General features: G+C 44.6%; 2 protein-coding genes across 9 annotated transcripts; one reads left to right on the plus strand and one right to left on the minus strand.

Moving 5' to 3' along the window:
- The first annotated feature begins 2,370 nt into the window (after positions 1–2,370).
- On the plus strand, positions 2,371–5,300 carry BBIP1 (BBSome interacting protein 1). 2 transcript variants are annotated; one of them, XM_064716551.1, is made up of 3 exons: positions 2,371–2,527; positions 2,603–2,808; positions 4,985–5,300. In XM_064716551.1, exons 1-2 carry the CDS (start codon positions 2,482–2,484, stop codon positions 2,767–2,769), a joined length of 213 nt encoding a protein of 70 aa, XP_064572621.1. In that variant the 5' UTR covers positions 2,371–2,481; the 3' UTR covers positions 2,770–2,808; positions 4,985–5,300. The 2 variants fall into 2 exon arrangements, with proteins under 2 accessions (XP_064572621.1, XP_064572620.1); XM_064716550.1 differs by lacking the exon at positions 4,985–5,300 and having other exon boundaries at positions 2,603–3,445.
- Positions 3,425–21,744, minus strand: PDCD4 (programmed cell death 4). 7 transcript variants are annotated; one of them, XM_064716548.1, is made up of 13 exons: positions 21,630–21,744; positions 17,636–17,782; positions 16,376–16,472; positions 12,795–13,091; positions 12,179–12,273; positions 10,493–10,606; positions 10,010–10,231; positions 9,653–9,750; positions 8,067–8,181; positions 7,175–7,282; positions 6,003–6,113; positions 5,295–5,434; positions 3,425–4,152 (listed from the first exon to the last, which is right to left on the minus strand). In XM_064716548.1, the coding sequence occupies exons 3-13, from the start codon at positions 16,413–16,415 to the stop codon at positions 4,092–4,094; spliced, it is 1,401 nt and encodes a 466-aa protein (XP_064572618.1). In that variant the 5' UTR covers positions 16,416–16,472; positions 17,636–17,782; positions 21,630–21,744; the 3' UTR covers positions 3,425–4,091. The 7 variants fall into 7 exon arrangements, with proteins under 7 accessions (XP_064572618.1, XP_064572616.1, XP_064572613.1 ...); XM_064716546.1 differs by lacking the exon at positions 21,630–21,744 and adding an exon at positions 21,369–21,520; XM_064716543.1 differs by lacking the exon at positions 21,630–21,744 and adding an exon at positions 21,310–21,459.
- Between the last annotated feature and the right edge of the window lie 2,595 nt (positions 21,745–24,339).

Here is a 24,339-nt window from a genome sequence, read left to right on the forward strand (position 1 = left end):
CAAGTGCACGGTGCTTTTCCCAGATGGAAGGGTTTCGGCAAAAGCTTCCCAGCTATTCCTGGGAACTGGAAAGGCCCGTGAGAGAAATGAATGGGTGCTTGAGCACATGTCAACCCCAGTGGCCAAAAAGGTTAAAAAATGGGGTATAACTATGAATAAATAGCAGCCTTACTCAAAACTAAACCCAGTTCTGTTTTTAAGGCACTTTGGAAAGTAGGATGTTAAGCTGCATGCCCATGCCTCCCTCCTCTCTCTCATCTAGACTTCCCAGTCATGAAGGTGGTAACTATGATTTTTTTTTCCCAGGAAAGGAAAAAAGGAAGGAGCTGTCTTAAAAACAGACTTACTAGGAACTGTTGAAAACAACCTCCACAATCACGCCTGTCCCAGCGCTATCAGCTTCCTAGATAGGCTGCCAAGCTGGCATTTGAGTAGCTAAGAAAATGGATCTAGTACAGGATGCCAGACTTCTCAGTCACTAAAATGCTCAAGCAACAAACTGAGCTGACCATTGTTTCTTATCACCAAGCAAACAAACCCTGTTGGCAGGAAAACTGCTTTTGGAAAGTGATTCCCTGCACAACTGAGATGGGCTCCAAATGCAAGTGTTCACATAATGCTGGACTCCAGGTGGCCTTGGCACTGTGAAGGACACTGGTGAAAAACCTGGCCTACAATTTGATTTCAGCATCTTGCTTTCAGCTCATTTCTGTTGCTCTGCAGGCCACATTTGCTACCACAGGAATAACTCCTGCTTTCACAGTGCAAAGTTTTTAGTCATAACCGGGTATCTTTTATGTTCATTTTTAGCCATTGCCATATCTAAGATGCTGGATCAGTTCTTACAAACAAAATGACAAATATCTACAAATAACTGATCTGCAAATTGCATGTACTGTTTGAAATCCCCTGGTCTAAAAACAGCCATCATAAAGCAGTGCCTTGTCCTTTCCCTTCCAGGCAGCAAAAAATACTGACTGGCACATGGAAAAGCACATTAGACAAAGGAACTTTTCCCACTGAAATCAGTGGGAATGCTTCTGAGCACTTCAAAGGGTAGAGAAGGACGTCCTCAGCAAGCACATCCCTTTCACAGCCTCACAATGCTGATATTCTGACATGACAGTGGAATATGCGAGTAAGGCCAAAAAGAGCCCATTTCTGTGGTGCCCTGCAGCAACCCAGGAGAGTTCCCTTTGGCCGGCTCCGCAAGGAGGGAGGAGGAGCCCTGCTCCCAGGCTCTGTGGGTTCTGCCGGCCTCCAACCCAGCATCAGGAGAGACTTCCAGCGAGGTGGAACCGGGTACCTGAGGGATTGTCAGCTTCCTACTCTAGGTTGCCTAGAGGAAAAAGGAAATTGTTCTGGAACAATGCAGACAGAGGCTTTAAATAACTGTCAGAGAGGTGCCACTTACTGGAAGTTAAAAGTTTTATCTCCCAGCAAAGCTTGGATCCCACAGCTGACAGGTCCCCCCTGAGCTAGCAAAGGGAAGGAAGCATGCAGACAGCCACCACCAAGGCAGAATGGAAAACAATTATTAGCAAAGATCATTTTCCCCCTCATTTTACTCATCCACGGCCATCCCTGTGCATAGCAAGAAGCCAGATCTCAATCCCAGCACACTGAAAGGAGCCAGGTTAGCAGGGTTACCAGTTTGAGCTGGCAATCCCCAGGCGCACAGGCAAGCTCATTAGCAAACTCTAAAATTACAGCACATCGCGGCACCGGGGCTCGCTGGGGCCCGGCTGAGGCCCAGCACGGGTGAATCCCCCCCGGCCCCTCCCGGGTCACACACGCGGCTCCCCGGGGGCTTTCCCAGGGAAGCTGCTCCCGGTGCAAAGATCCCGCAAAGGCGGACCCCTGTGGGGGATCCCGGCGCACTGGCCCGTCCGGTTCGGCGGCATTCGAGCCCTCAGCGTTTAGAAAGACAGCGGCTTTTCCTGCTGTTTACATGTCAAACAGCAGCGTGATTCACAGCGCGAATCCCGAGGCGCTGCCTGGAAACGAAAACCGGGACGCGTACGCCCTGGCCACGCCCGTCTGCCGGACGGTGTTTGGTGGGGATTTTATTTACAGAAGCAGAAAATAAACCATAAAAGCGCCTCAAAGCCCGAGTTCCGCGGCGGGCCCTAGCGGGCGGGCAGGCAGGCAGCAGCTCGCCGGGCCGGGCAGGCCCGCGCAGGTGGGACGGCTCCGCCCCAGAGCAGAGGCCGGCGCAGCTGAGGCGGGGAGCGGCATCCCGGAATCCCGGGACCGGGACAGCCCTGGGGGAGCCGCTCCCGCCGCGTCCGAGGCGGCCCAACCCCAGCGCCACGCCAAGGACTACAGTTCCCAGCGCGCATTGGGGCGGCCGGAGACCCGTCGGGCCTACCGCTCCCAGCACGCACCGGGGGGCACGAGTGGGGTGCGTGGGCGTGGCGCCGCGCAGTGTAAGCTGGGAGCTGTAGTTGCCCCCGGGGACGGTGCCGTGCCGGAGCCGCCATGCCGGAGGGGACCGGAGCGCTGCGGGAGGTGCTGCCCAAGCAAGGTACCGGCGGCGAGCGGCGCCTGGCCCTGCGCGCCCGGCCCGGCACTCGCTCACGGCCCTTCTCTCCCTTTGCAGGGCAGCTCTCGGTGGAGGACATGCCCGCCCTGGTGCTGTGCAAGCCCAAGATCCTGCCCCTCAAGTCGGTGTCGCTGGAGAAGCTGGAGAAGCTGCAGAAGGCGGCGCTGGACGCGGCCCAGGCGGCCCCGCCGCCATCCGCGGGGCCCGCGCCGCCCCGGCAGTAGCTCGGGGAGGGTCGTGCCCGGCGGCAGCCGCGATCGGAGGTACCGCTGTGGAGCGGGGCTGCCGATGAGCGCGGCCTGAACGCGGGCGGTGGTGCCGGCTGGGCGGGGAGGCCGCGCGAAGGGCGCTGGCGGTGTAGGAGCTGCGCTGGTCGCTGCCCTGGCGCAGTGTTAAACGCGTCTTTAGAGCTACCAGAAAAGACAAACGGGAGGAAGGGAGTTCCACATCCCCTGCTCCGAGCCGGGCTTGCCAGACCCGCCTGAGCACTGAAGCGCTTGGCTCCTCGAGCACAGCCTATTCCCGGCCTGGAATGGCTATTCCCAGCATTTCAGAACACCTGAAATATTGACGTGAAACTGAAAAACAAAGGAGAGGCTTTACCGAGTTCCTGGAAGCGAGTCATTCTTAGATCCATCTCGTTCTTGAGCAAGGGCTGCACGAAGCTCTGCTGCAAAGACAGGTTCACAGTATCTGTGTCAGCCTGGACGCTCCTACGCAAGTCAGTTGTGTTTTCCAAAACATTCTGGTAAATACTCATTTGCCATGAATTTAATTATTCTGTGCTCTCCTCCTGATTGCAATACCAAAGGGCAGCGTTAGATGTACTGCTTAATTTATTCTGTTTAAAATAAATAAAAAGGAGGCAGAAACAAGATCTTCACAAAAAATATTTTTAATATGTTTTACCAGAACTTTTCACTTTTCCAGTTACATAGAAAAAAAGACAAGTTTGGTACATGGGGGCTGAAACCAACCAGTGTTCTGCCCTGAAACAGATGAATTAGTCTTGTGCCCCAGCTGTATTTTCTTGGGCTCTTTAAAACAAAGAAACTGCTAATTTTTTTAACTCCCAAAGCACAGTATTTCTTTAGCAGCAATGGAAATGGGATCACAGCAGCTTAACTTGACCCTTCTATAATAAAGCTTTGTATAAACCAGTGATTTTATGATGACAGCACTGTCCTGGAAAGAGCGAGCGGCAGTCAGACATCGATGCACACGTGGAATGATTAGGTCATAAACATGGCACATACAGAGATAGCTTATTTCAAGGCACCACCACAGCAGAGTGGCTAGTTGTTCTACTATATGCCCAAAGAAAGAACACTTCTTCCTGAAATTTACAAAACTATTAAAAAAAAAAAAAAGAAAACAATTTGTACCCAAAACATGTGCTCTTAAAAAAATACGAACTGTGCTAAGCAACTGTTAAATTTGGTCAGTCCCAGAGGTGCATCCATACACACACCAGAGGAGCATGCGTGCTGTATACATGGACAGGAGCTGGGTTCCCTTGCAGGGCTGCAGGAGGCAGGTCTCACTTTCAGTAGCTTTCCAGCTTCAGGCGACCTCCATCTCCCTCACTCACAAAACGCTTCCTGCCCCTGTAAGAAAGTACAAAGTCTCTTTTTCAGTCATTTACAGTAGCATTGCTTGCTTTTTATCGCTGAGGACAATCTTCCCTTGGGTCTTGGAAGTCAAATATAAAGTGTGAGTTCAGCAGGGTTAGCAGTGATCACAATGTCAGCTCAGCTGCTTAAAAATGCTGGTTTGGAAACCTAGGAATGGTGGGTTTCTACTTAAAACTGAAGTACATAAACCAAAAATGCCTCTCAACATATAAATGGTAACCAAAGCATAATCAAGCTTTTTGATGCAGTGATGGCTCTCTGTCCTCCCACACACCCAAACCTGCAAAACATTTCATACCAACACACACACACAGAGTTTTAAGTGTGAAGTCCACAAATGGAGGCTGTTCTTGATAAAGATGCTAACATTCCAAGATCCAAATTTATCACATTTAAGAACTCTAACAAAACACCCAAAATAGAAAAGATCTGTCAAATAAATACTATTCCCAATGCATGAAACTGTGAATAATAGTATTTATATCCTATTAAAAAATTTACATATATTCCCCAGAGGAAATGAAACTTAACTGTTTTGTGACCAGTAAGGAGGTAAAGCATACTGATTAGGTACAGTTTACACAGCATTATTTATGCTACAAGTAACCAAGCCAAACAAAAAAAACAGAAGCATTAAACAAATCACAGAACAGATATGAGGAATGGGATGTGCAGAGCTTATCCCATATTAGTGTCCTGTTCCTTTTTATGTGAATATTGGGACTGGTTGTCTCATCTCAGAACTCCACTCATGCTGTTTGATAAGTTTAAACCATTTCTAAAGGATTATTTTTTGTTTCCCCAGTATAACTGAGAGTTTTCCTCTGTCACCTACATGGACCATTGTGACACCTGGATCTTCCAGCTTGGGGCTGCACTGATTTCTACCACGCAAATCAGGAAACCCAAGGAGAGGCAGCCTTTATCCTCTGAGGAGCACTGAGGGGTGCTACCTGGGATTCACATCAGTGCAGCTTCTTAATACATATTTTTCCAGTCCAACTGTTGGTCCATCCTCCAGTTTCCAATCAGCAACACTTTGGTCCCCAGATGCTGCTTTCTGTACCCTATGACAGGAATGAAAAGCCTTTGCCTATCTGCAATGAAAGAAGTACCTGGAGGGGCAGAGGTCTCTCAGTGGTTTGGAGATGATTCCAGCCTGGAAGCATTCCTCCACAAAGCGCTCCAGCACAGAATAGGAGTGTGGCACATCCAGGTTAATGTCTGGGATTTCACAGTAAACCCGTTCATAGCCCTGCAGTGTAAGGATTCACATAATCATTGGCTTATTCTATGATTTATTACAATGTTTTTAAATACCCTTCTGCATTCCAGAGGATTTATTTTTTGATATGGTTTCACAAGGGCAGTAACATGGGAAGAAAATGAGTCTTTCATGTAAGTGAACAAAATGCAGCCACAAATGACCAACACAAGTTTATGCAGCAGGGGAGACTGGGGACAACCAGAGATGACTTCATCACCTCCCACCAGCCACACAGCTGGGTCAATTTTTATGTAAGTGTTGGTGTGGTCCCCAGTCTGCCCTGGGACAGAATTGCTGTCCTGTACTCACCTGAGAAGTCACAGATGGTTCCAACTGTTGAAAACACTGGTTTTTATACTGCTCTACTTGACATTTGTAATTAGTAGGCCTTTATTGTACTACTTCAGTTACAAAGAACTACCAGATAAAAGGACAAATTTAAAAGATGAAGCAATATTTCAGCATTTTAGATGATTATTTTTAGCCATTTAACTGCATAAAGGCAGCTGGAAATTTTGGAAGACCTTATACAAAGTTCTCTAAATGCCATACTTACTCTTTTCATTTGGTCCACAGTAATGACAGAAGACTTCCACAGAGTTTTCAGCAAATCCAGTATCATTTTAAAGGTCTTTTCTCCAGTTGACTCCAAAACCAGTACAATGGCCTAAAACAAACAGTGCAAGTGTTTTGACTGAAATGAAAACACTGGCTCAGGTACAAGGTGTGTGAGCATATGAGGTACAGAAAGGACTGAATGTGTAATTATGAATTTTCTGGGTAAAAAAGCCCATTTGCTACATGCACTCACTACTTCAGTTTGATATTATTATTATTATTAGAAAAGGAAAATTAATGAAATCCTTTGGACAAGATAAAAGGTATGAAAAACCAGAAAGGACTCGACAGAGTGAAAAGCATTGCCTTTCTCTCTCTGGTTTCACCACTACATGACTATATCCATATGGCTGCTGCAGTACAGATGGCAATTAATTAATTTTGTGAAATTAATTTTGTATCCAAGGGATTTTAATTTTGTATCCATGGGGGTTTGTTATCTGTGATTTTAAGAGGACCCAGAAGCTTAAAATCTACAATACTGCACAACCCCCATCAACTGAAATGATTCTGTAGTTCTATTGTGAAGGAATTTTCTATAACAAGTCAATTCACTGAAAAGGAAATTTTGTAGATTGTGGGTGTTCAGCTTTATTGGTAAACAACCATTTCTCAATTTGGCAGAAAAAACAGTACAAATGGGAACAGTCTCCCATATAGGCTGGGTCTGAAATATGTAAGCTTTTACTAATGTGCTGGGTGAAACAATCCCACCCTGAAAAAGGAAGCTCTATAACTTAACAAAAACAGGTAACACCCATTAGAATACCCAGATATCTGAAACTAGAAGGAAATAAACACCAAAACAAAGCATGGGAGGATTTTCTTTGTTGCTATTCCTCAGCAGAAAATAAACTGAGGTCTTATTTTCAGGAACTTATAATAATCTGAACTCAACTATTTAACCCCCAGAAATTACTTCTGGATCTTCCCAGAGTCAGCAGCAGCTTACTTGTTGCACAATGCACACACAAACCTTTAACTTTACATGAAACAATTTAGTTATTCAAATAACAGAGCAAGCAACCCAAGCTTCAGACGCCAGTTATATTATTTGCATGCCCACATCAAAACACCAACAATTATTAAAGGGCCCTGATTTCTCCTTACTTCATATACAAGTTCATGGTGAAAATGGGGTACTTCCAGTTCCTGAAGGCAGCGTTCTGCTTCCAATACATCTCCAGAAAGCAAATACTCTTTCAGCAACATATCAATCTATTGAATTTGAAAACAAAAACCCAACACTAATTAGAGATAAAATGTAAAAGCTGTCAACTGTTTTGATAATCCACTAGCAACCCAGCAGCCAGTTAGTTCCTCAAACTTGCTGCCAATGTTTTATAAATGTAATTAAATTTAGGCATTAATTAAATGGAGACATTATCAGTAACCTGAAACACAGTGTAAGCCAAATACCTATCCACAGTGTTGATACAGAAACACCAAAATCATTGTTTTATAAGCTGTGTGTCACCATAAAAGGAGCATGTGGGTGGCATTAAGTTTATCCTCTCCCTTGAATGCCTCCTCCTATCATCTGTTAGGCTCCCAACCTAGAAATTGTAACATGACCTTTTCCTTTAAACCTGCTTACTTTATAGCATGGATCTCTGAACATTCCTCTTTCTCCCTCTCTCTTTTTTCAGTTATTACTGTGCTTTTGATCAGCAATGCCAAAGTATAATAGTTTATCTAGGTTAGCCAGTTTCATCTTGGCTCTTTTAATTACTTCATCACTTTATACTGTGAGGTCTTAAAAATCTGAATGCTTACAAGCTTTGCTTGAAGCAAAAATAAACATATACTTGCAATACTGAATGTTGTACTAGCATGCTCCCACCAGTGACAAATACTACAAAATCAACTCAATTATCTACAAAGCCAACACTCATGATGTAAGACATCATTTTAGTATGGGATACTCGTCCCTGTTCCCTGTACCCCAAAGAGAGAAGCTCAGAGCAGCAGCCCACAGGAGAGTGGGGAGTTGTGGCCTTACCTCTTTGACCAGGTGTTTGACAGACTGCTGGCCCCCTCCAGCCCCCCAGACGCTGTCGATGCGTTTGCCTCCCTTGCTCATGCTCAGCAGCACCGTGGCGCGGTCCAGCGCAGCTCTAAAGGCAGAGGCAGAGCTTTAAACCTCATCCCACAACTCCATTAATGCACCTGCAACTGCCCCCATGGCCACAGATCCTCACACAAAGCTACCAGGTCTTTGGGAAGGGGTCAGGGTAAGCAGGTAACCATCCAGATCATAATATAAACTCCCCACATCATCCTTCTGTCACCTTACACTGCTGCTCATACCAAGGACAGGTAACAATGCTGTGATGGCAGTAGATTAAATCACCAATGCAGAACCTGAAACATCCTCACAAAAAATACCTAAGAATATTTTTCTTATGCAGAAATGGATTGTATCCAGACTCCTCCAAGAATGCAGCTTGGCAGGTAGATCTCAAACAAAAAAGGCCTGAGTCGCTGCCACGCTCAAGAACAGTTTTCTACTGAAATGCTATTTTCCATTTCGGTCTGAGGAATTATGAAACCTTTAGAATTTAAGCCAAAGAAAACACTTCAGAAGGTAAATATGTAGTTGGAAAAATAGCACAAGCTAGGGATGCCTGCCAGTTTATTGAAAAAAGTATAAAAAGGGAAGTGAGGTGACAAAAAAGAAGTCTGGGATACAGTATGTACTATCCATGTAAAGGAGGAACAGTTCTCCCAGCCCTCACGCTGGGGGCAAGCCAATAACAATAACTCTATTCACCAAGATTTAATGAGCAGGAAAGACTGGCCAAGAAATAACAAAGGCAGCAAAGCATCCCAGATGTGCAGAATGCAGGCTACAATCCCTCAAATCACAGGGCACATTTATATAAGTGACAGACAATTTTCTCAATTTGAGCCCCCAAGGTAGGCAGCTAAGAACTGCTCTTCCTTCTGAAAGTGCCAAACTGTAATCACTGCAAATGCAACTTCTGGAAGAAACAAGAGTTCAGCACCTCCATATCAAACCTGAAACACACACTTATGGGGGTAAGAAAAATAAAACATGACTCATTATTAAAACATCCCTCTTTGTCAGAGACTGCTCCTTCAAACTTCTCACACTGACATGGAAAACAATTGTACTTCTTGACAAACAGAGCGTTACAGAGAAAGTCTCGGAAATCACTGCACAGGCTTCAAACCTTTGCAAGGCAAAACAGTTAATCCCTTGTGTATTTCACAACATATTTACAGCAGCTGCCCTGGTGCTATATTTACCCATTAATCACATTAAAGCTTTTTCTAAGACAAAACCTTCCATAACCACTTCTTCTTACAGCTCCTTTTTCACTCTTGAACATAAGCTGGACAACAAACCTGCTAACTCAAATGTATTAATACATTTTTCAGAAGTCAGTGTTTCTCTTCTGACTTGAGTCATTCTGGATTTTGTTGGTTTTTTGGGCTTTTTTTTTCATTTCAAATTTAAAAAACAAAGTTCAAGAACTGCATGATTTATTTTGAAGCTGTAAATTCCTGATCATCATCTTTGACATTTGGAATAGAAAACTATAGAGAAAGCAAGGAAATTACCTTGCTTGGACACAATCCACAGTGCCTTTGTAGCCATCTATGTAGGTACTGCTTAGGATCCCATCTCCAACAGCTCTAGCAATGAACTGGCCCACCAACTGCAACAAAACAGAAGCATTTTCAATTAAATGCTGAATTTCAAAGAAGTTTTAAGTAGATAATTATGTGTTTGGTTTTCAGGCTTTATTTAAATGAGCTGTTTCAAAGTGAAAACACAGCCTGGGTAATTGGGAGAGGATTACAGACAGTAAGAAAATCAATTGATATTTTTCAAAACACAGAGTCTATTTCATTTTATTTGATCTATTTCAGTCACAAAAAGCTTTTGACTACTGGCATAAAGATTTACAAATTTACCTGTGGTGCCCTGGGAGAATCCAACACCAATTCTGGTAGTTCTTTGAGCAGTCTATCAAAGGATTTTTCCACATCAGTTTTGCTTACTACTGTCCCACAAAGGTCAGAGATAAGCTTAGATGTCATTTCCCTGTGACTGGCCTTCCCCTCTAATGCCAAGGAAACAGCCAGCACTGGCACACTGTATTTCATTTCACCAAGGTTTAAGTTCTTCAGCATCTCCTAGATAAGATTTGAAAAACAAAACAATGAGATTTCATAATTTTTATTATTTAAATATATAAATAGACCTCAAATAAATATTTATGTGCTTATACAATTACATATATGCTTCTGCTCACATAATTAGTGTAACTGCTTGGATATTCTTACAGTACATTTCTTGCAAACTTCTATAAATTCATTCATAGCTGGCAATTGCACTACCCTGTGTGCTACAGCTTTGACCCCTAACACACAGAAATAAAAAGGCACATAACATACCGACACTTCGTTGGTATCTCCATGTTCAAAATACTCCTGGATGATTGGTGTTAAAGTTTTTTCAAATGCTCTTTCATCAAGAGGTAAAACTACTGTTTCATAGACACAGTTCTCCTGTTTTAAAAGACAACAGAAGCAGATACCCTTATTGTCTTTTCTTGCAACTCATGCAGCACCAATAGCATCAAAATAGTGGGGTTTTAATCCTTAATACTTCATTCTTGGTAGTCAATATTCTGCCAAAAAACATTAGACTCTGTCTCTACTACTGAAGTGCAGATAATGGTGGCTGTCATACTTCCTTATATTTTGACTTTACTGTTAGCTCAATTTAACTGAAAGGCTGAATTTACTGTTAAACAATGGTAAACACACCAAACTGTGTTCCTATGATTCAGCAGAGCTGGCTGTGCCACAGCACCTTCCCCTGCAAGTGGCACTCCTGTCCCTGGCAGGAGCCCTGCCTTGTTCCCTCCTCCTTGGTGACTCTGTGACCAGACAGGTGGTGCCACACACAAATCACAGAAAAGGCATTTTCACAACATCAGTGAGCAAAGGCACTCCCTGAAGGGGAAAAAAGAGGCAACAGCAACTGCCTCATGTATCACCTGTCCTGCAGAGCTCCAGCAGCACCACATCTCCCCGCTCTAATTCAGTTCCCTACTCTGCACCTACAGAAGCAGCAATCAGAGCAATACTACAGAGCTGGACAAAGACATCTGATCAAAGATGTTTTTCAATCAATGTGTAACGGAAAGAAACTTTTCATGATCAAGAAGTATAGAAGAAATAAAAAAACCTATCCGTCCATCATATCAAAGTTACACAGAATGCTCATTCTTCATTAAACTTTGTTCTATGCACTTGTCAGCTCCATTTTAATGGCTATTTCTGTTAATGTAATGTAAAGTGTCAAATTTTAGTGAAAATTGATCCTGGAAGAAGATTTTGATATTCTCACATACCATACATTCAGCAGCTATGGCTACAGCAAACAGCCTCTACTCAAAGGACACCACCATTGCTCTGCTTATGTCACACAGAGTGTACTGATGGTCTGTCTTGCAATTGATCTGATCTCAGAGACTTCAGCAAGCTGTGCTCCTAATCACCATTTCCCTTTCAATGATGGAAAGCCCTCTGCTCAATAAGCTTTGCTTTCTCTCCCCTTCTCTCAGTAATATGGCTGTAAGATACAATCTTCCATAACATATTCTAAACATATGTCAACAAACTGTCCAAGCTATCAGCTTCATGAAGTGTTTACACCAAGCAGACAAGACATTGGGCAGGCTGGAAATACAGGGATTATTATATTATTATAAAGGATACTGTCCCCACTAACCTCCCCACTTGAGCAAGTCTGTGTTGCAATTTTAACACAGTGTTTGTGTGCAATATGGAGCAGCACTACAACATCCACCTCTGTGGGAAACAGCAGTGGAGAACACACCTGGGAAAGGGATGCTGCTTACTCAGGCACAGAAAGAGGGCTTGGGAATAAGATTTGTGAGTATTACGCTGGGACTTCTACACCAGCTGACTTTTTACTGGCCAATAATCTGTTCTTGAGCATAAAAATGAGCATTTCAGTGTAGCCAGGCTGACATTCATGTTAACTCACAAGGCCATTGAAATTGATAAAAGGAAATATAAACCAACACTGCAAAGCAACTGTTTGCATACCTGGTCATCATCATAATTAGGATCCTTAATATCCACTTCTTCCACATCATACACTTGACCTGGTGTTCCCCAAACTCCTTTACCACCTGCTCCACCTGGCAAAAATATGGGAGAGTAAGTAAGGACCACCAGCTTACAAACAACACTTGTGACTTCAACACAGCATTCTTTCACTGCTTGTGCCCATCTCCTGACTAACAATACATGCTGAAGAGTGTGTGTTTGTCTGACAAGTTCCCACTTCCTCAGCCACTTTTCATCACTTTCCAGAAAGACAGTAGAAGCAGTATGGACTGCACAGGAATTCCTGAAGGTTGAAACTGTATTTTCAAATACAATCATGATTTCAATTTGCATTAGTAACAGTCCCATGAACCATCAACAGTTCAGATTTGTGTATTAAGCCTGCTAAGGAAATGTACTTCCCTCAAAGACAGATGTTGACGTATTAGATTTGCTGCCACCTGCTATTGCCACCCACTAAATAACATAAAGGGCCAAAAGCCTGCACAGAGACTGTGATTTGTGAAAATGATTCCCAGCAGAAAAAAATGCACTGTGCTTTGAACAAACCTTTATCTTTCTCATTGTGCTCTCTCCACTAAGCCATACCCACCTTTCTTTGGGAGACCTCTCCCCTTTCCAGAGCGGGATCGCCTGTCCAGGAGCTTCCCCTTTGGGCTCGTTGGTACAACTCCAACCTTCAGTGTCTCTCCATTCTCACTCACAGAGTCTCCTCTCCCAGAATCTCTAGAGGAGTTTTTCCTCAACCTTCTCTTTGCTTTAGCGTTTATTTTGGCTTCAGTAATCGAAGTTGCGGGAATCCAATTGCCATTGATTTCAGTTTTTCGTTCCTCAGACCCACCATTTTCTTCATCACCAGAAAATGGAGCATCATTTAGATTCTCAAGTTCTTAAAAAGAAGACAGAAAAACATCTTATAGTTTTAAACAGTTTTATGTTAGAATACCAAACCACATTGCATTTAGAAAGGATTGTAAGATCATATAAAACTCTTGTTTTCAACAGGGTAAAGGCAAAGGTTGTTTTTAAGGTATGTCTGCATACTGCAGTAATAAGGACTTCCTTATTCCCCTGCACAAAATATCCACAATCTAAACAGAGCAGAAGTCAAGAGCTGGAGAGCAAATTAATAAAACCATACACAAATACATAAACCACAGAAAACCCCACCCTTGTTAAACAAAAACTATCCCAACTCCTAGGTGCATAGATCTAAGTGCCTCGTTCTCACTCCTCCCACTCTTCCCTTGATTTAGAAACAAATGAAACTGCCAATACAGTAAATTCTGTAGGAACTCACCAATGTTACAAGACTCATCACCAAAGTGAAATTAACTCCCTAAGTCATCAACCAACATTCCCCTTATTCAATTAAAGGAATTTCAAACACAGCTCACTAGCAAGAAAAGCAACAATTTAGACATAGAAGAAAATTAAAACAGTACTCATTTTATTTTTTGGTTTTGAAGTTATGGGGGAAAAATGCTGTTCACTACAAAGCTTGGAGAGCTTGGTAATGAAGACTCCTAGAATATACAGTCCTGTGAATCAGTGGGATCTCTCTTCTCTATGGACTGTCCCTCACTGTAGCTTCTGTCAAGACTGCTTCTACACACAACACAATCACATAATAGATTTGTTTTGTACCCAACAAAAAACTCTCTCACTACTTGAGGATCCATAAATATCTCAGAGCAGCGAGAAGTGCAATAACTTCACTCTCTGAGGAAGCACATTTAACGTTTAGGTCTAAAGTCTTATTTCATAAAGTTAAGTTGTTCCCCACTACTGCTGTCTGGTTCAGCAGAATGTCTTATTTAGAGCATTATAAACAAAAGCTTTCACTAGCTATTCTTCCCCTTCTTAACTAATCAAGATTAAAAAAAAAAAAAAGAGAAGAAAAGAAAAAGCACCTGAGAATCAATTTACATTCCAGTGAGTACCCTGGGAGTCCTTGCAAATTAGAAGACACAGACAGAGAACAGCCTCAGCTCTCTGTTACACAGTTCTCCATTTCTTCAGAACTGAGCAGAGCACTAAAGACACAACCCACAGCCCCAACACTAGCAGGGCAAGATGAGGGCACTCAGAAGAAGCTGCTTTTCCAAAACTGCTTTACAGAAGAGTTCATTGCCATAAACCCAGAATATGAAGAGTATTCAAAATTTACATCTGAACTTAGCTAACATATTAATTCACCCTTCCAATATCTGCTCATCAGCAACCAGCATTTGGCAACATTTCTCAGGATTGTTTTCTCACTTTGAAACAAGTTCACAAACATTTGTTTTTAAAGCCAAGTGAACTAATAAAATATTGCCAATCTCCAAGTATTTACCCATATCAAAGATTATATTAAGCAGAGTAAAAGTTGATGGAACTGCCTCCTTTGTGATCAAAGAAATAACATTTAGATACTGGTGTTCAGAGATGTGAATGCTACAGCTAAGCAACAGTGCAGCCATTCCAGGCTAAGCTTCATCTTTCCACTCATTACTCCCACAAAAGCATTCCTTTTATGCTTGCAGCAAGCTAAAAAAGAAAAGCATGCATCACATCCAGGAAAAGATTTCTCACAAGCGGCTTTCTCTGTTTGTCTAACATTTTAATAAAACAATGAAGGATTTGCATAAAGCTAACAGAGGGGAAAAAAAGAGCAAACCCAAACAGGTTTCCTTCCTCTCATTCCCCAGGAGGCCCCATCAGCAACAACCAGCTCCTCTCAGTCAAATCCACTCGAATTCTTCTTCATGCTCAGTCTCCCATGAATCTCTCCAGTTTAGATCTGAGTTCTGGCTGTCCAGAAACTCCACTCTTCAAAGACCACTTACTCCTTTCTCAGTTTCCAAAGGAAACTGCCAACAATTAACACAAGTCAGCCCTGACTCCGACAGCTAAGGATTAAAGGGAGGCTACAGTCCAACCTCCTTACACAGTCCTGATCTCAGGTTCAAGACTAAAGGAAATCCTCCACAGGAAACCCAGAAGAATTCATATTTCTTACTACACTGGGTTTTATGTAACACTGTAACTTCCAGCTGCAGCCTCTTTCTCCATAATATGGTAACCAACTGGTCCTCCACTATTAGTTACCTAGTTAGGCTTCAAAGCACAGACTAAACACATACTATTTTCCAAAAACTTAGATAATAAAGTAAAATAATAAGAACCTATAAAATGGTGCAGATCTTCCTTCTAGCTTCTTATTTTCACCTCATATAACATATACATATACAGGCAGCAACAGTCTTCAGTCAAATTTAATACTGTGCTTACTATACATTAAGAAGTTACCCAAATTTATCTCATTACCCTGCCATTCAGCCTAGCAGGCTCACTTAAAATCTGTGCTTTTGTGGGCTACCTTTGTTAACAAAGCCTTCTACCAATTTGAACTGTCCAAACTTTGCCAACCCAGCTCTCCTGCAGCTTTCCACCCATTAGCCAAATATAATTCTAAAATGGTGACAACCAAGGTGTCTTCTGCACTAACCTAATTCTGCTTAAATATCAGAAATCATATGGAGTTTATTGCCACCTCAACTGCATTACCCACCATCTTAAAGTAGATACATGTTATTCTAAAAAACATTTAAAAGCTATTTGACATGAAAGAGTCAGTGCAGACCATCACAACCTTTGGAAGATACAGAAAACAACATGAATCTGTGTAACCTTGACTAAGCATCATAAAATAAATGTGTGATATGGACAAAAGAGTCCATTTCATGGCAGTCTCTAACATGTACTTCCTAAATTTTTCCCATGCCAGCCCACTTCCAGCCAAGCCCTTCAACATTTGTTTCCCCTAATTCTAAGGTAAATTGTTGCATAAAAGCAGAATTTAAACACACCTACACATTTTAGTTTATCCTTTTCTTCACACCAGCACTACTTGAACTCGGATGATAAGGAGAAAAGTCAAACTACTACCCAGTAACTTACAGAAATGCTAACTTTTTTATTTTAATAAATTTTAAATAAACATAATAGAGCAGGATTCTTTGATATACAATTAAAGGAATTATTCTGTACGGTTTTGATTATTTTTTTTTCCTAAATCAGTATTGTTAAAAAATTCTCAGGTGATGCATTTTTTCTACAGAGAACCCTTCTGGTCAGCTAAGCAACTTTAAGTTTAAAAAACTCAAACCAACTGAATATATTACTTACCTGTTGGGGTAATATAAATGTGTTCCTTTTCTATTTCCATAGCTGCTTAAGAGAGCTGACTGTGAAATGTAAAGTCTTAATGTTTTCCCTCCAAGGCCTAAACAGAAACAGAGAAGCTTAAAGAACAAAAACCACTAGATCAAAGTCAAATGCAAAGGCTTCACTCACAAAATATAAAAATGGGGGGGCTTCAGTTATAATTAACTATTAGTAGCAGCAGTAAACTTGCTGGGAAGGTAAATGGTGCAGCAAGAGAGAGGCACCACCCTCCAGCCCACCTAAGGCTGGATGCCTTAGCAGCTCTCAGTTCTGCTGCTTATAAATGGGACAAGAGCCGTTATTTTAAGGCTAACAGCCCCATGTACACAGCTTTTCTAGCTGATAAAAGCCACCTCTATCAATTCAGACTGTCCTGTTCTGCCAAGTGGTTATCTGTATGAATGTACAATAACAGTGTTATAATTGCACCCACGAGAGAAACGTTCTTCATGTGAATGATGCTGATAAAATGGCACCAACATATCGAGTTCAGCCCAGCCCTAAGACAACAAGCTAATTTTTGATCCTCCCCTCAAGGACACAGTGTTTGTTTTGCTGTATGTGTACATACAGCTATCAAGTTTTCACATCTGTGCTTCTGCACCCTTCAAACACTCCTTGCAACCACCATTCAATCTGCAAGGGATAAAGTTCTCATTTAAACACTTCTCTTTTTGGCTCCTCTTTCTCTCCCTTCCTAGTAGCTGCTATTCTCCAAACCATCCCATGGCACTGTGAAGAGGATGGCATCATCCATCTTTACTTTATGTACACAAAATATTAAGCAGTGCCAGAATTCCCTCACACACTTCTTCACCTGCAAGATTTTCACAAATCCCTTTGCAGGCCTTGGAGAATTACTGGTATTTGTGTCTGTCCCATAAGAATTCAGGAGCCCTTTTTTCCCCATCTCATTCTTTGCTGCCCTGAAAACTGTTCACTGTTGAGTGGCAAGATTGTGACACCAAACAACTTTTTGCATTCCCTTCCCCTTTTCTCTTCCCTGGCTTTCCCCTTTCATGCTCACTTGCCTGCCACAGACCCATTAATGGCAAATGATTCATCACAGACCGTTGGCAATAAAGAAACTTTGGTTTGGGGCACAGCATTCAGCTGTCATGGTCCTGTATTTCCTAATGCCAACCAAACAGTTCCCAGCCTTGTGCAATAAGTCTTCCCTGCCCCACACATTTTTTTAAATCAACAATTTTCATGAGTTACCTCAAGCAATCATTCAGGAGTTCTCAAGTGTTCCAGTCACTGTTGGTTGAGATATTTTTCTGTGCAGGTCTCAGTCTAGTCCACACAAACTACCTTGAAAGAACAGTTTTGTCCTTCCTAGTGGAACGTTCCATCAGTTGTCCACCTCTTGGGAAAAAAAAAAAACAAAAAAAGGACAAAACCTGTGTTAAATAATAATCACAGCTTTCAACATTTGTACCAAGTTCTAAATTTCAAGGGGAGAAACCCTAGTTGAAATCCTCCACCTATGCAACATAATAAATAACAACCCAACTTCCATGTGGTACCACTCTGAGATTCAGCACCCTGCTTTGATTATAACAAGTGTGATGGAATATCCAAGCCTTGCAGGCCTGCTGTCACACTGATCAAGAGATAGGAGATACACTCTCAGTTTAGCAATGCACCTTCTCACTAACTCAAACCAGAAGATTCTGGAGCTTCAGGATGCTGGGATTTATCACTGTCTCCAAACCACATCATTTTCTCATTTGCAGACTTACATCATACAGCACTACTGATACTGGAACACAATTTGCAAAAGTGCCTTTAAAACATCAGAATCCATCTTGGAAGAGATAATACAGGAACAAAATGGACAGAAGCCACTTTAGGCAGAACATAAACACCATGGCAATTTTTAAGATGAATCAGTGACATGAACAGTACTTTTAAAGTAGTTCATAAGACAAGAGTATTTTCCTAAGTCACTGAAATCCACCGATGAAACATGTTCGGTGCTCTGTACCCACTACCATTTCTTGCACTTCATCTAAACAGGCAAATCTACCTCAGCAGGCACAATAACCTTTAGAACAACACACGCAGCAGGACAAAGCTTCCAAAAGTTATCCCGAGGTGCAAAGCATCCCCGAGTAACTTTCACAGAGCATGCACTTTTCCCTTCTCGCTAACTTTAGGCAAACACCCCCCCGTTACCGAAGCTTGGAGACCTGCCAACAGCAGCTGCTGTTCCGCAGCCGCACACACAAAAGCCACGGGAAGATTCGGTACTCCTACCAAACCCGTGCCGCCGGCCGGGACCAACGGCGGCGCAGCGCCGGCGCTGAGGAGCGGGCGGGACCGACGGCTCAGGCCGCCGGACCGAGGGCTGCAGGCCGCCGGGAGCGGGGCCGAGGGCTCAGGCCGCCGGGGCCGGACCGGCGCACAGGCAGGGGCCTGGCAGTGGCTGCCCCGGCCCGGGAGCGCCCGCAGCTCCCGGGATGCGCCCGCAGCTCCGCCGCTCCCTCAGGGCCGCGGGCCGGGCCGAGTCCCCTCAGCCGCCGCCGCGCGCGCTCCCGCTGCCGGCCGTGCGCGTGCGCGCGCCCGCCACCCGGCCCCGCCCCCGCGCGCGCGCCCGCCACCCAGTCCCGCCCCTGCGCGCGCGCCCGCCCCCTGCCTGCCTGCGTTTTCTGCCCCAGCGACACGGCCACCCGCGGCGCCGCCATTGGTTGGCTGCCGTCCGCCCCGCAGCCAATCGGCGGGCAGGGCTCGGCGCGCGTTCGGCCGGGGGAGAGCGGGGAGGGCGAGACCATCGCGGGTGGGTGCGGGGAGCTGAGGCGCCCCTGGGCCGGCTCCTCCATTGCCCTGCGGGACGCGGCCCGGAGCGCCCGCCCCGGGAGAGCATCGCCTGAGCCCGCCCGCCGAGGGGGCAGGTGTGGAGCGGCAGCCCCCGGGATGTGCGAGAGCGGCTCCTCACATCGCGCCTGGGGGTGCTGGGTGCTAGCCCAGGGGGGGCCGCGGAAACGCGGCAGCTGTGTCTGGTTCCTCCTCCACGTGCTGTTCTACATCTCTAATTAAAAGTCAATTTTTCTGCCTTTTCTGAAGAAAACCATCAGAAAAAATAACCTATGACCTATTATCTGTGTGTGTCTCTCTGCCAAGAAGGGGAGCTGAGCCCTTTGGCCGCCTCCCTCACAAGCCCTTCCCTCAGCGTGGGGACGGGGCTGGGGCAGGGCGGCCGCTGTCCGGCGGGATCGCTGCTGCTCACGGCCACCTTCGGCCCTGCTGAATCCCTCAACACAGGTTTAAGGAATAGCTTTGGGATTGACAGCCAAACCGTGCATGTCCGTCTACAGCCTTCCAAACTTCCCACCTTGTTTCAGTTTACATTTACCCTCCTGTTTACTCTGTACGAAGTGCCTGAGGGCACACACCTAATTAGAGATGACAGTCTCCTCTAATTGTCACGTGCTTTGCCTCCATTCAGGCCTCTCCTCAAAACTCAGCTCACCCTTTGTCTTCTCTCCCTAATTTGTCACTCCAGAGAGCCCAAGGAATGAGGGAAGTAAATACAGATCCCTTCTGCTTTGGTACTTGTGCATTGCAGGATTTTCCAGCTGCCAGCGAGAGAAACCTCCTCAGTTAACCAGACTATGACTTGACTTTTGTAGTATTATTAAATATTTTTCCTATCTAATTCCACTCCCCATTGGTACACTTCTGCCTGAAATAAGAGCCAAAGTTCCCTGGTGTTAGAGCCTCTGAATTAATTTACTGGCCTGGCTCTGCATGAATCATCCAAAATAGGTTTAAGATCTAAAACAACAATCAGTTACAAGAATGTGCAACACGACTGCCATATTTTCATGATATTTCCCCCATCAGCTAAATGACAAAAAGAAAACCTTTCTTGCTCATGAAGACACTAAATTGCAGACTTTTTCAAGTCAGAACAGTCCAACGTGCTCACACAAGATTTTTTTCACACGCGACCTAGAGGCAGCTTTAAAAGATGTTATTTCTCCATCAATCAAAAAATAGTTCCTGGTTTGTTCTCTGCACCTTTGCTGACTCGTGCATACCAAGCAAACCACCACAGTGTCATCACCGAGATTTGGAAACTAAATCTACCTATTAACACTGATGGTGGGATTCAGCTTTCCCTGCAAGGCAGAGTGGGGCTTTAAAGAGATTTTTCTGTAAAGAAGAGGTGACAGAGAGGCTGAAACAGTAACCAGAACCTGCACAAGAGAAGATGGCACAAAATATGGCATCATGCCAATTACACCTTTTAAAGCACCATGGAAAACTGCTAAAGGATTTTCTGCTAAAGTTTAGGTCTGGATCACTTCCAAGAGGCCTAAAGCTGGGTCAGTAATCAAAAGAAGATGAAAACCACCAAACCATCCAGCACACCTCCAGACAAGAAAATTGTGTAGTTTTTCTTTCTTCTGCTGAGTATCTCTATTAGCAGCTGGGCCATCAATCACTGAAAATCTCATCTGCACATATTTTCTGATTTCTAAAGCACTGTGACTTGAAAAAGAGCTGATGTGCATGAAATACATTTTGTATTTTTCCACTGTATCAACCAGCCTACTAATAGACATCACCTCTTTTTCCCTTTCTAACCTCAAAGCTGCCTGCAATAAGTAGAAAACAGCTGATCACATGCTAACCTCTGAGCTGTAGAGACCTGCTCGCTCTCTCCCTCCCTCCCTACCCCAGACATATTAATAGCAAACACACCACCAAAATCCCCATGAAAACAAAACAGCAAAATTCCTCCTCACATAGAAAAAAAAAAAAAAAAACTAAAAAAAACCAAACAAAAAACTCTCCCAGATTCTTTGGAGCGTTTCGGGAGTGTTTGCAGCTGGAGGCAGCGGTGAGGGGGATCCGGCCGGCCCCCGCTCCGCATCCCGGGTTACCTGCGCCGCACCTCGGCCGCCGGCCCCGGCCGCGCTTCCACCCCACAGCCGCCGATCACCTGGAGCAAAACGCTCGCACGGAGGCGAGCAGGCCACTCTCCAGCAGTCTTCCTTCCTTTAGAGCCTGCTGGGTTGTTTTCAAACTCTCCCCTCCCTTTCTCACATGCAGGCCAAGCCCTCCCGCAGCAGCCAGGGGAGGAATCCATTGGCTGGAGCTGCCCCAAAGGCGTGGAGCGGCCCTTCCCCCGTGCCGTGCCCGGCGCACAATGGACACCGCGTGTCCGGCTGCCCTGCCCGGCTGCCCTGCCCGTGCTGCTCACCGAGCTCTGCCCGAGCTGCCGCTGGGTTGCCTCACGCACGGCTCCCGACCTCCCGCACCAGAGAGAGCAGTGAAAAGCAGAGAGAAGTTGCCTGGGGTTAGAAACGCCACCGAGCATTTCCCTTGCGCTCCCCACTGCGGATTTTTCAAAGTTTTACTTTCTGTTTTAAATATTTTCGATAGGCAGCATCTGTGCTCCTGACACCTCAGCAGTGCTGTTTGATTACAGTCGAGTCTGTTACTGTGTCACTTGGAATAAGAATTTCCACACATAATGCAGACAGCAAAAATGTATCATATCTGTTAAATCAATCTGCTCTGTTCAGTTGCCTGTCTCTTGGCCTTCTGCTTTCCTTCCCTTCAGATTACTTTTAATTTTGCATCTTCTGCTAAGGTGTCTTCATGGAATGAGCTGCAAACACAGCACACCCATTCTTCATCAGGCAGCGTCAGCTCCAGGTTGAAAGGGTACTGAAACACGCCTTCACTTTTTTTAATGCTCAGTAATTAGAGCTCATTTGAACACCCTGGTGCAGCTCCATGCGGGAGCCGGGAGCGGGGCAGTGCTGCAGCCCTGGGTGCGCAGCGCCTGTCGGGGCTGGGCGCCCTCGGAGAAGGGATCGCGTTGCGTTTGCCCGAGCACGGACACCGAGGGGTCACCCACTGCCATGGCTTTGCATAAACCCTTTCCCCAACCACTGCCTTCCCGTCTCTCTCGTGGCTTCCCAGGACTTGCCCCTCGCATTGCACAAGAAGCCTGCCCTGCTCAGGGCTCCGAGTGCGCCCTCCTGGCAGCGGCGGCAGCGGCTTCGCTCCGTCCGACTGTTCCAGGCACGTCTCCTCCGCGCTGCCTCTGTCATCTGTTCATTCTTGCCTTAACAAAGGGCAACCACGCATCTGAAAAGACGCTTTACTGGAAAGGGCTGAACTTGTGAAATGTGCAGAAAAATGGGAGTACTTGATTTAAGAGTTCCAGACGGTGAGTTCATTTAAAAGCTAACAACCAGAAACACAAAATGCCACCTCCACCTCAGAATAATTGACCCTTTTTACTGGTTTACTGTGGGAGAAAATCTTAGGGAGCCATTTATTAAAACAAGGTGTGTTATTGCCTTGTAATTATTATTTGACAAGCTGAGGTCCTGTGATTAATAAATCATGTGCCTGCTTTTTGTGTGTATATACTCACATGCTCTATATTTATATGGACAGAGGCTTACAGAACATTTACCTTTGTGCTTAGGACTGGCAGGAACTTCTGTGCTATCAGGTCTCCTATCAAAGGCACTCTGTGATATAATCCTTATCATGACCTTGCCAAGTTCCATCCTCAAAGCAATTCAATATTTTGCATGCATGACTGCAGTGGGAAGGCCTCTCCAGAACCACACATTGTCAAATGGTTGGTAATGATCTTCTGATCAAAATGTCTGATGCCTCCTTTTGATCATTTATTCTGTAGCAGCACTGGCCCTTAGCACCTCAGCTCTTCTCTCTTCCCTTCCTGGGAGTGTTTATGTGGAGAAAGCCTCATGCTCACAGTATTTGGTTTGCAAAATGGAGTGAGATAGCCTCTCCTCATCCCAGCCTTCAGTGCAGCCTGGGTTGCACTTCTCCTGCTGCCTTCCAGTATTGCATTTCTCACTTCCTATTTCCACTGTTGACAAGTCAGTCACTTGGTGATCAAAGCGTGAGCTGCCAGGGAGCTTGTAGGAAAGGCTTTGGTCATTTGTGCCTCTGATCACCACTTTCTGCAATCTACCTTTCTCTATGTAATATTTCAAGCCTCCTTTCTCCTGAGGTTGCTTCATATTTTCTGTCATCAGCAAATTCACCAGTTCTCGAGTAACATTAGTGCCAAGCTCATTTACAAAAGCACTTTTCCAGATCTGCAGAGTGATGCTCAACACTCCCCTGGTAAGTGGCCTCCAGCCTGACAGCTCTGCTTCTCTCACACCAGGTCTTTAAGGGGGTTATACTTTGTGCAAAATCACCTCTCCCTTTTCTTAAGAACTTCCCACGTGTCACCATATGAAATGTGCAATGTAATCCAGAGAGGTGAGATTCACCCCATTTCCTTCACTAAGCAAATGGCTTGCAGCTTGCCTTACCCAAGAAAGATAAATGGGTGTGATAAACCCATTTCATCTCATGCCATTTACCTCCCTCTCTTTCACTAGCCTTTCCTTCACCATTTTTTCTGAATCTGTCTTTATGCTATTAAGCTGAAACCTTCATGCCTCTTCTTGCCCAAATCAGTTCACTTGTGTACAGTTTGCTGTGCTCCTGTCCCTGGCTGAGGGACCTGTTAAAGACATCGGGCCAGTTCTTCCAGGGCTCTGGCATGTGGATTGGCCCGTTCCTCTGCCTTCAGCGCAGGAAGCAGCCCTGAGATTTGCTTCTATCCTGGCCCCAAACATTTCCATACTCCCATCCTATTATCCCTCACATCTGCAGCCACATGATTAACATCCTCAGCAAAAGTTAAAGCAAAGTGTGAGTTCAGGTTTTGCACATACCCAATGCATATTAACCTCTATCCCCTATAATTTCTTCTTCCTCCTGTTTTTTCAGGCCTATGCAAGCAGGAAAAACTTTTCCCTGTTTTTTATTAATGTCCTTTAAAAGACAAAATTCTGACTCCCTTTTGAGACATAGGGAGTTTTATACCAAATCAGTTCTTTTGCTTTTTAAAATTATTCCTTGCACTG

Source organism: Zonotrichia leucophrys, chromosome 6, assembly GCF_028769735.1.
Source record: "Zonotrichia leucophrys gambelii isolate GWCS_2022_RI chromosome 6, RI_Zleu_2.0, whole genome shotgun sequence".
NCBI classification, from domain to species: domain Eukaryota; kingdom Metazoa; phylum Chordata; class Aves; order Passeriformes; family Passerellidae; genus Zonotrichia; species Zonotrichia leucophrys.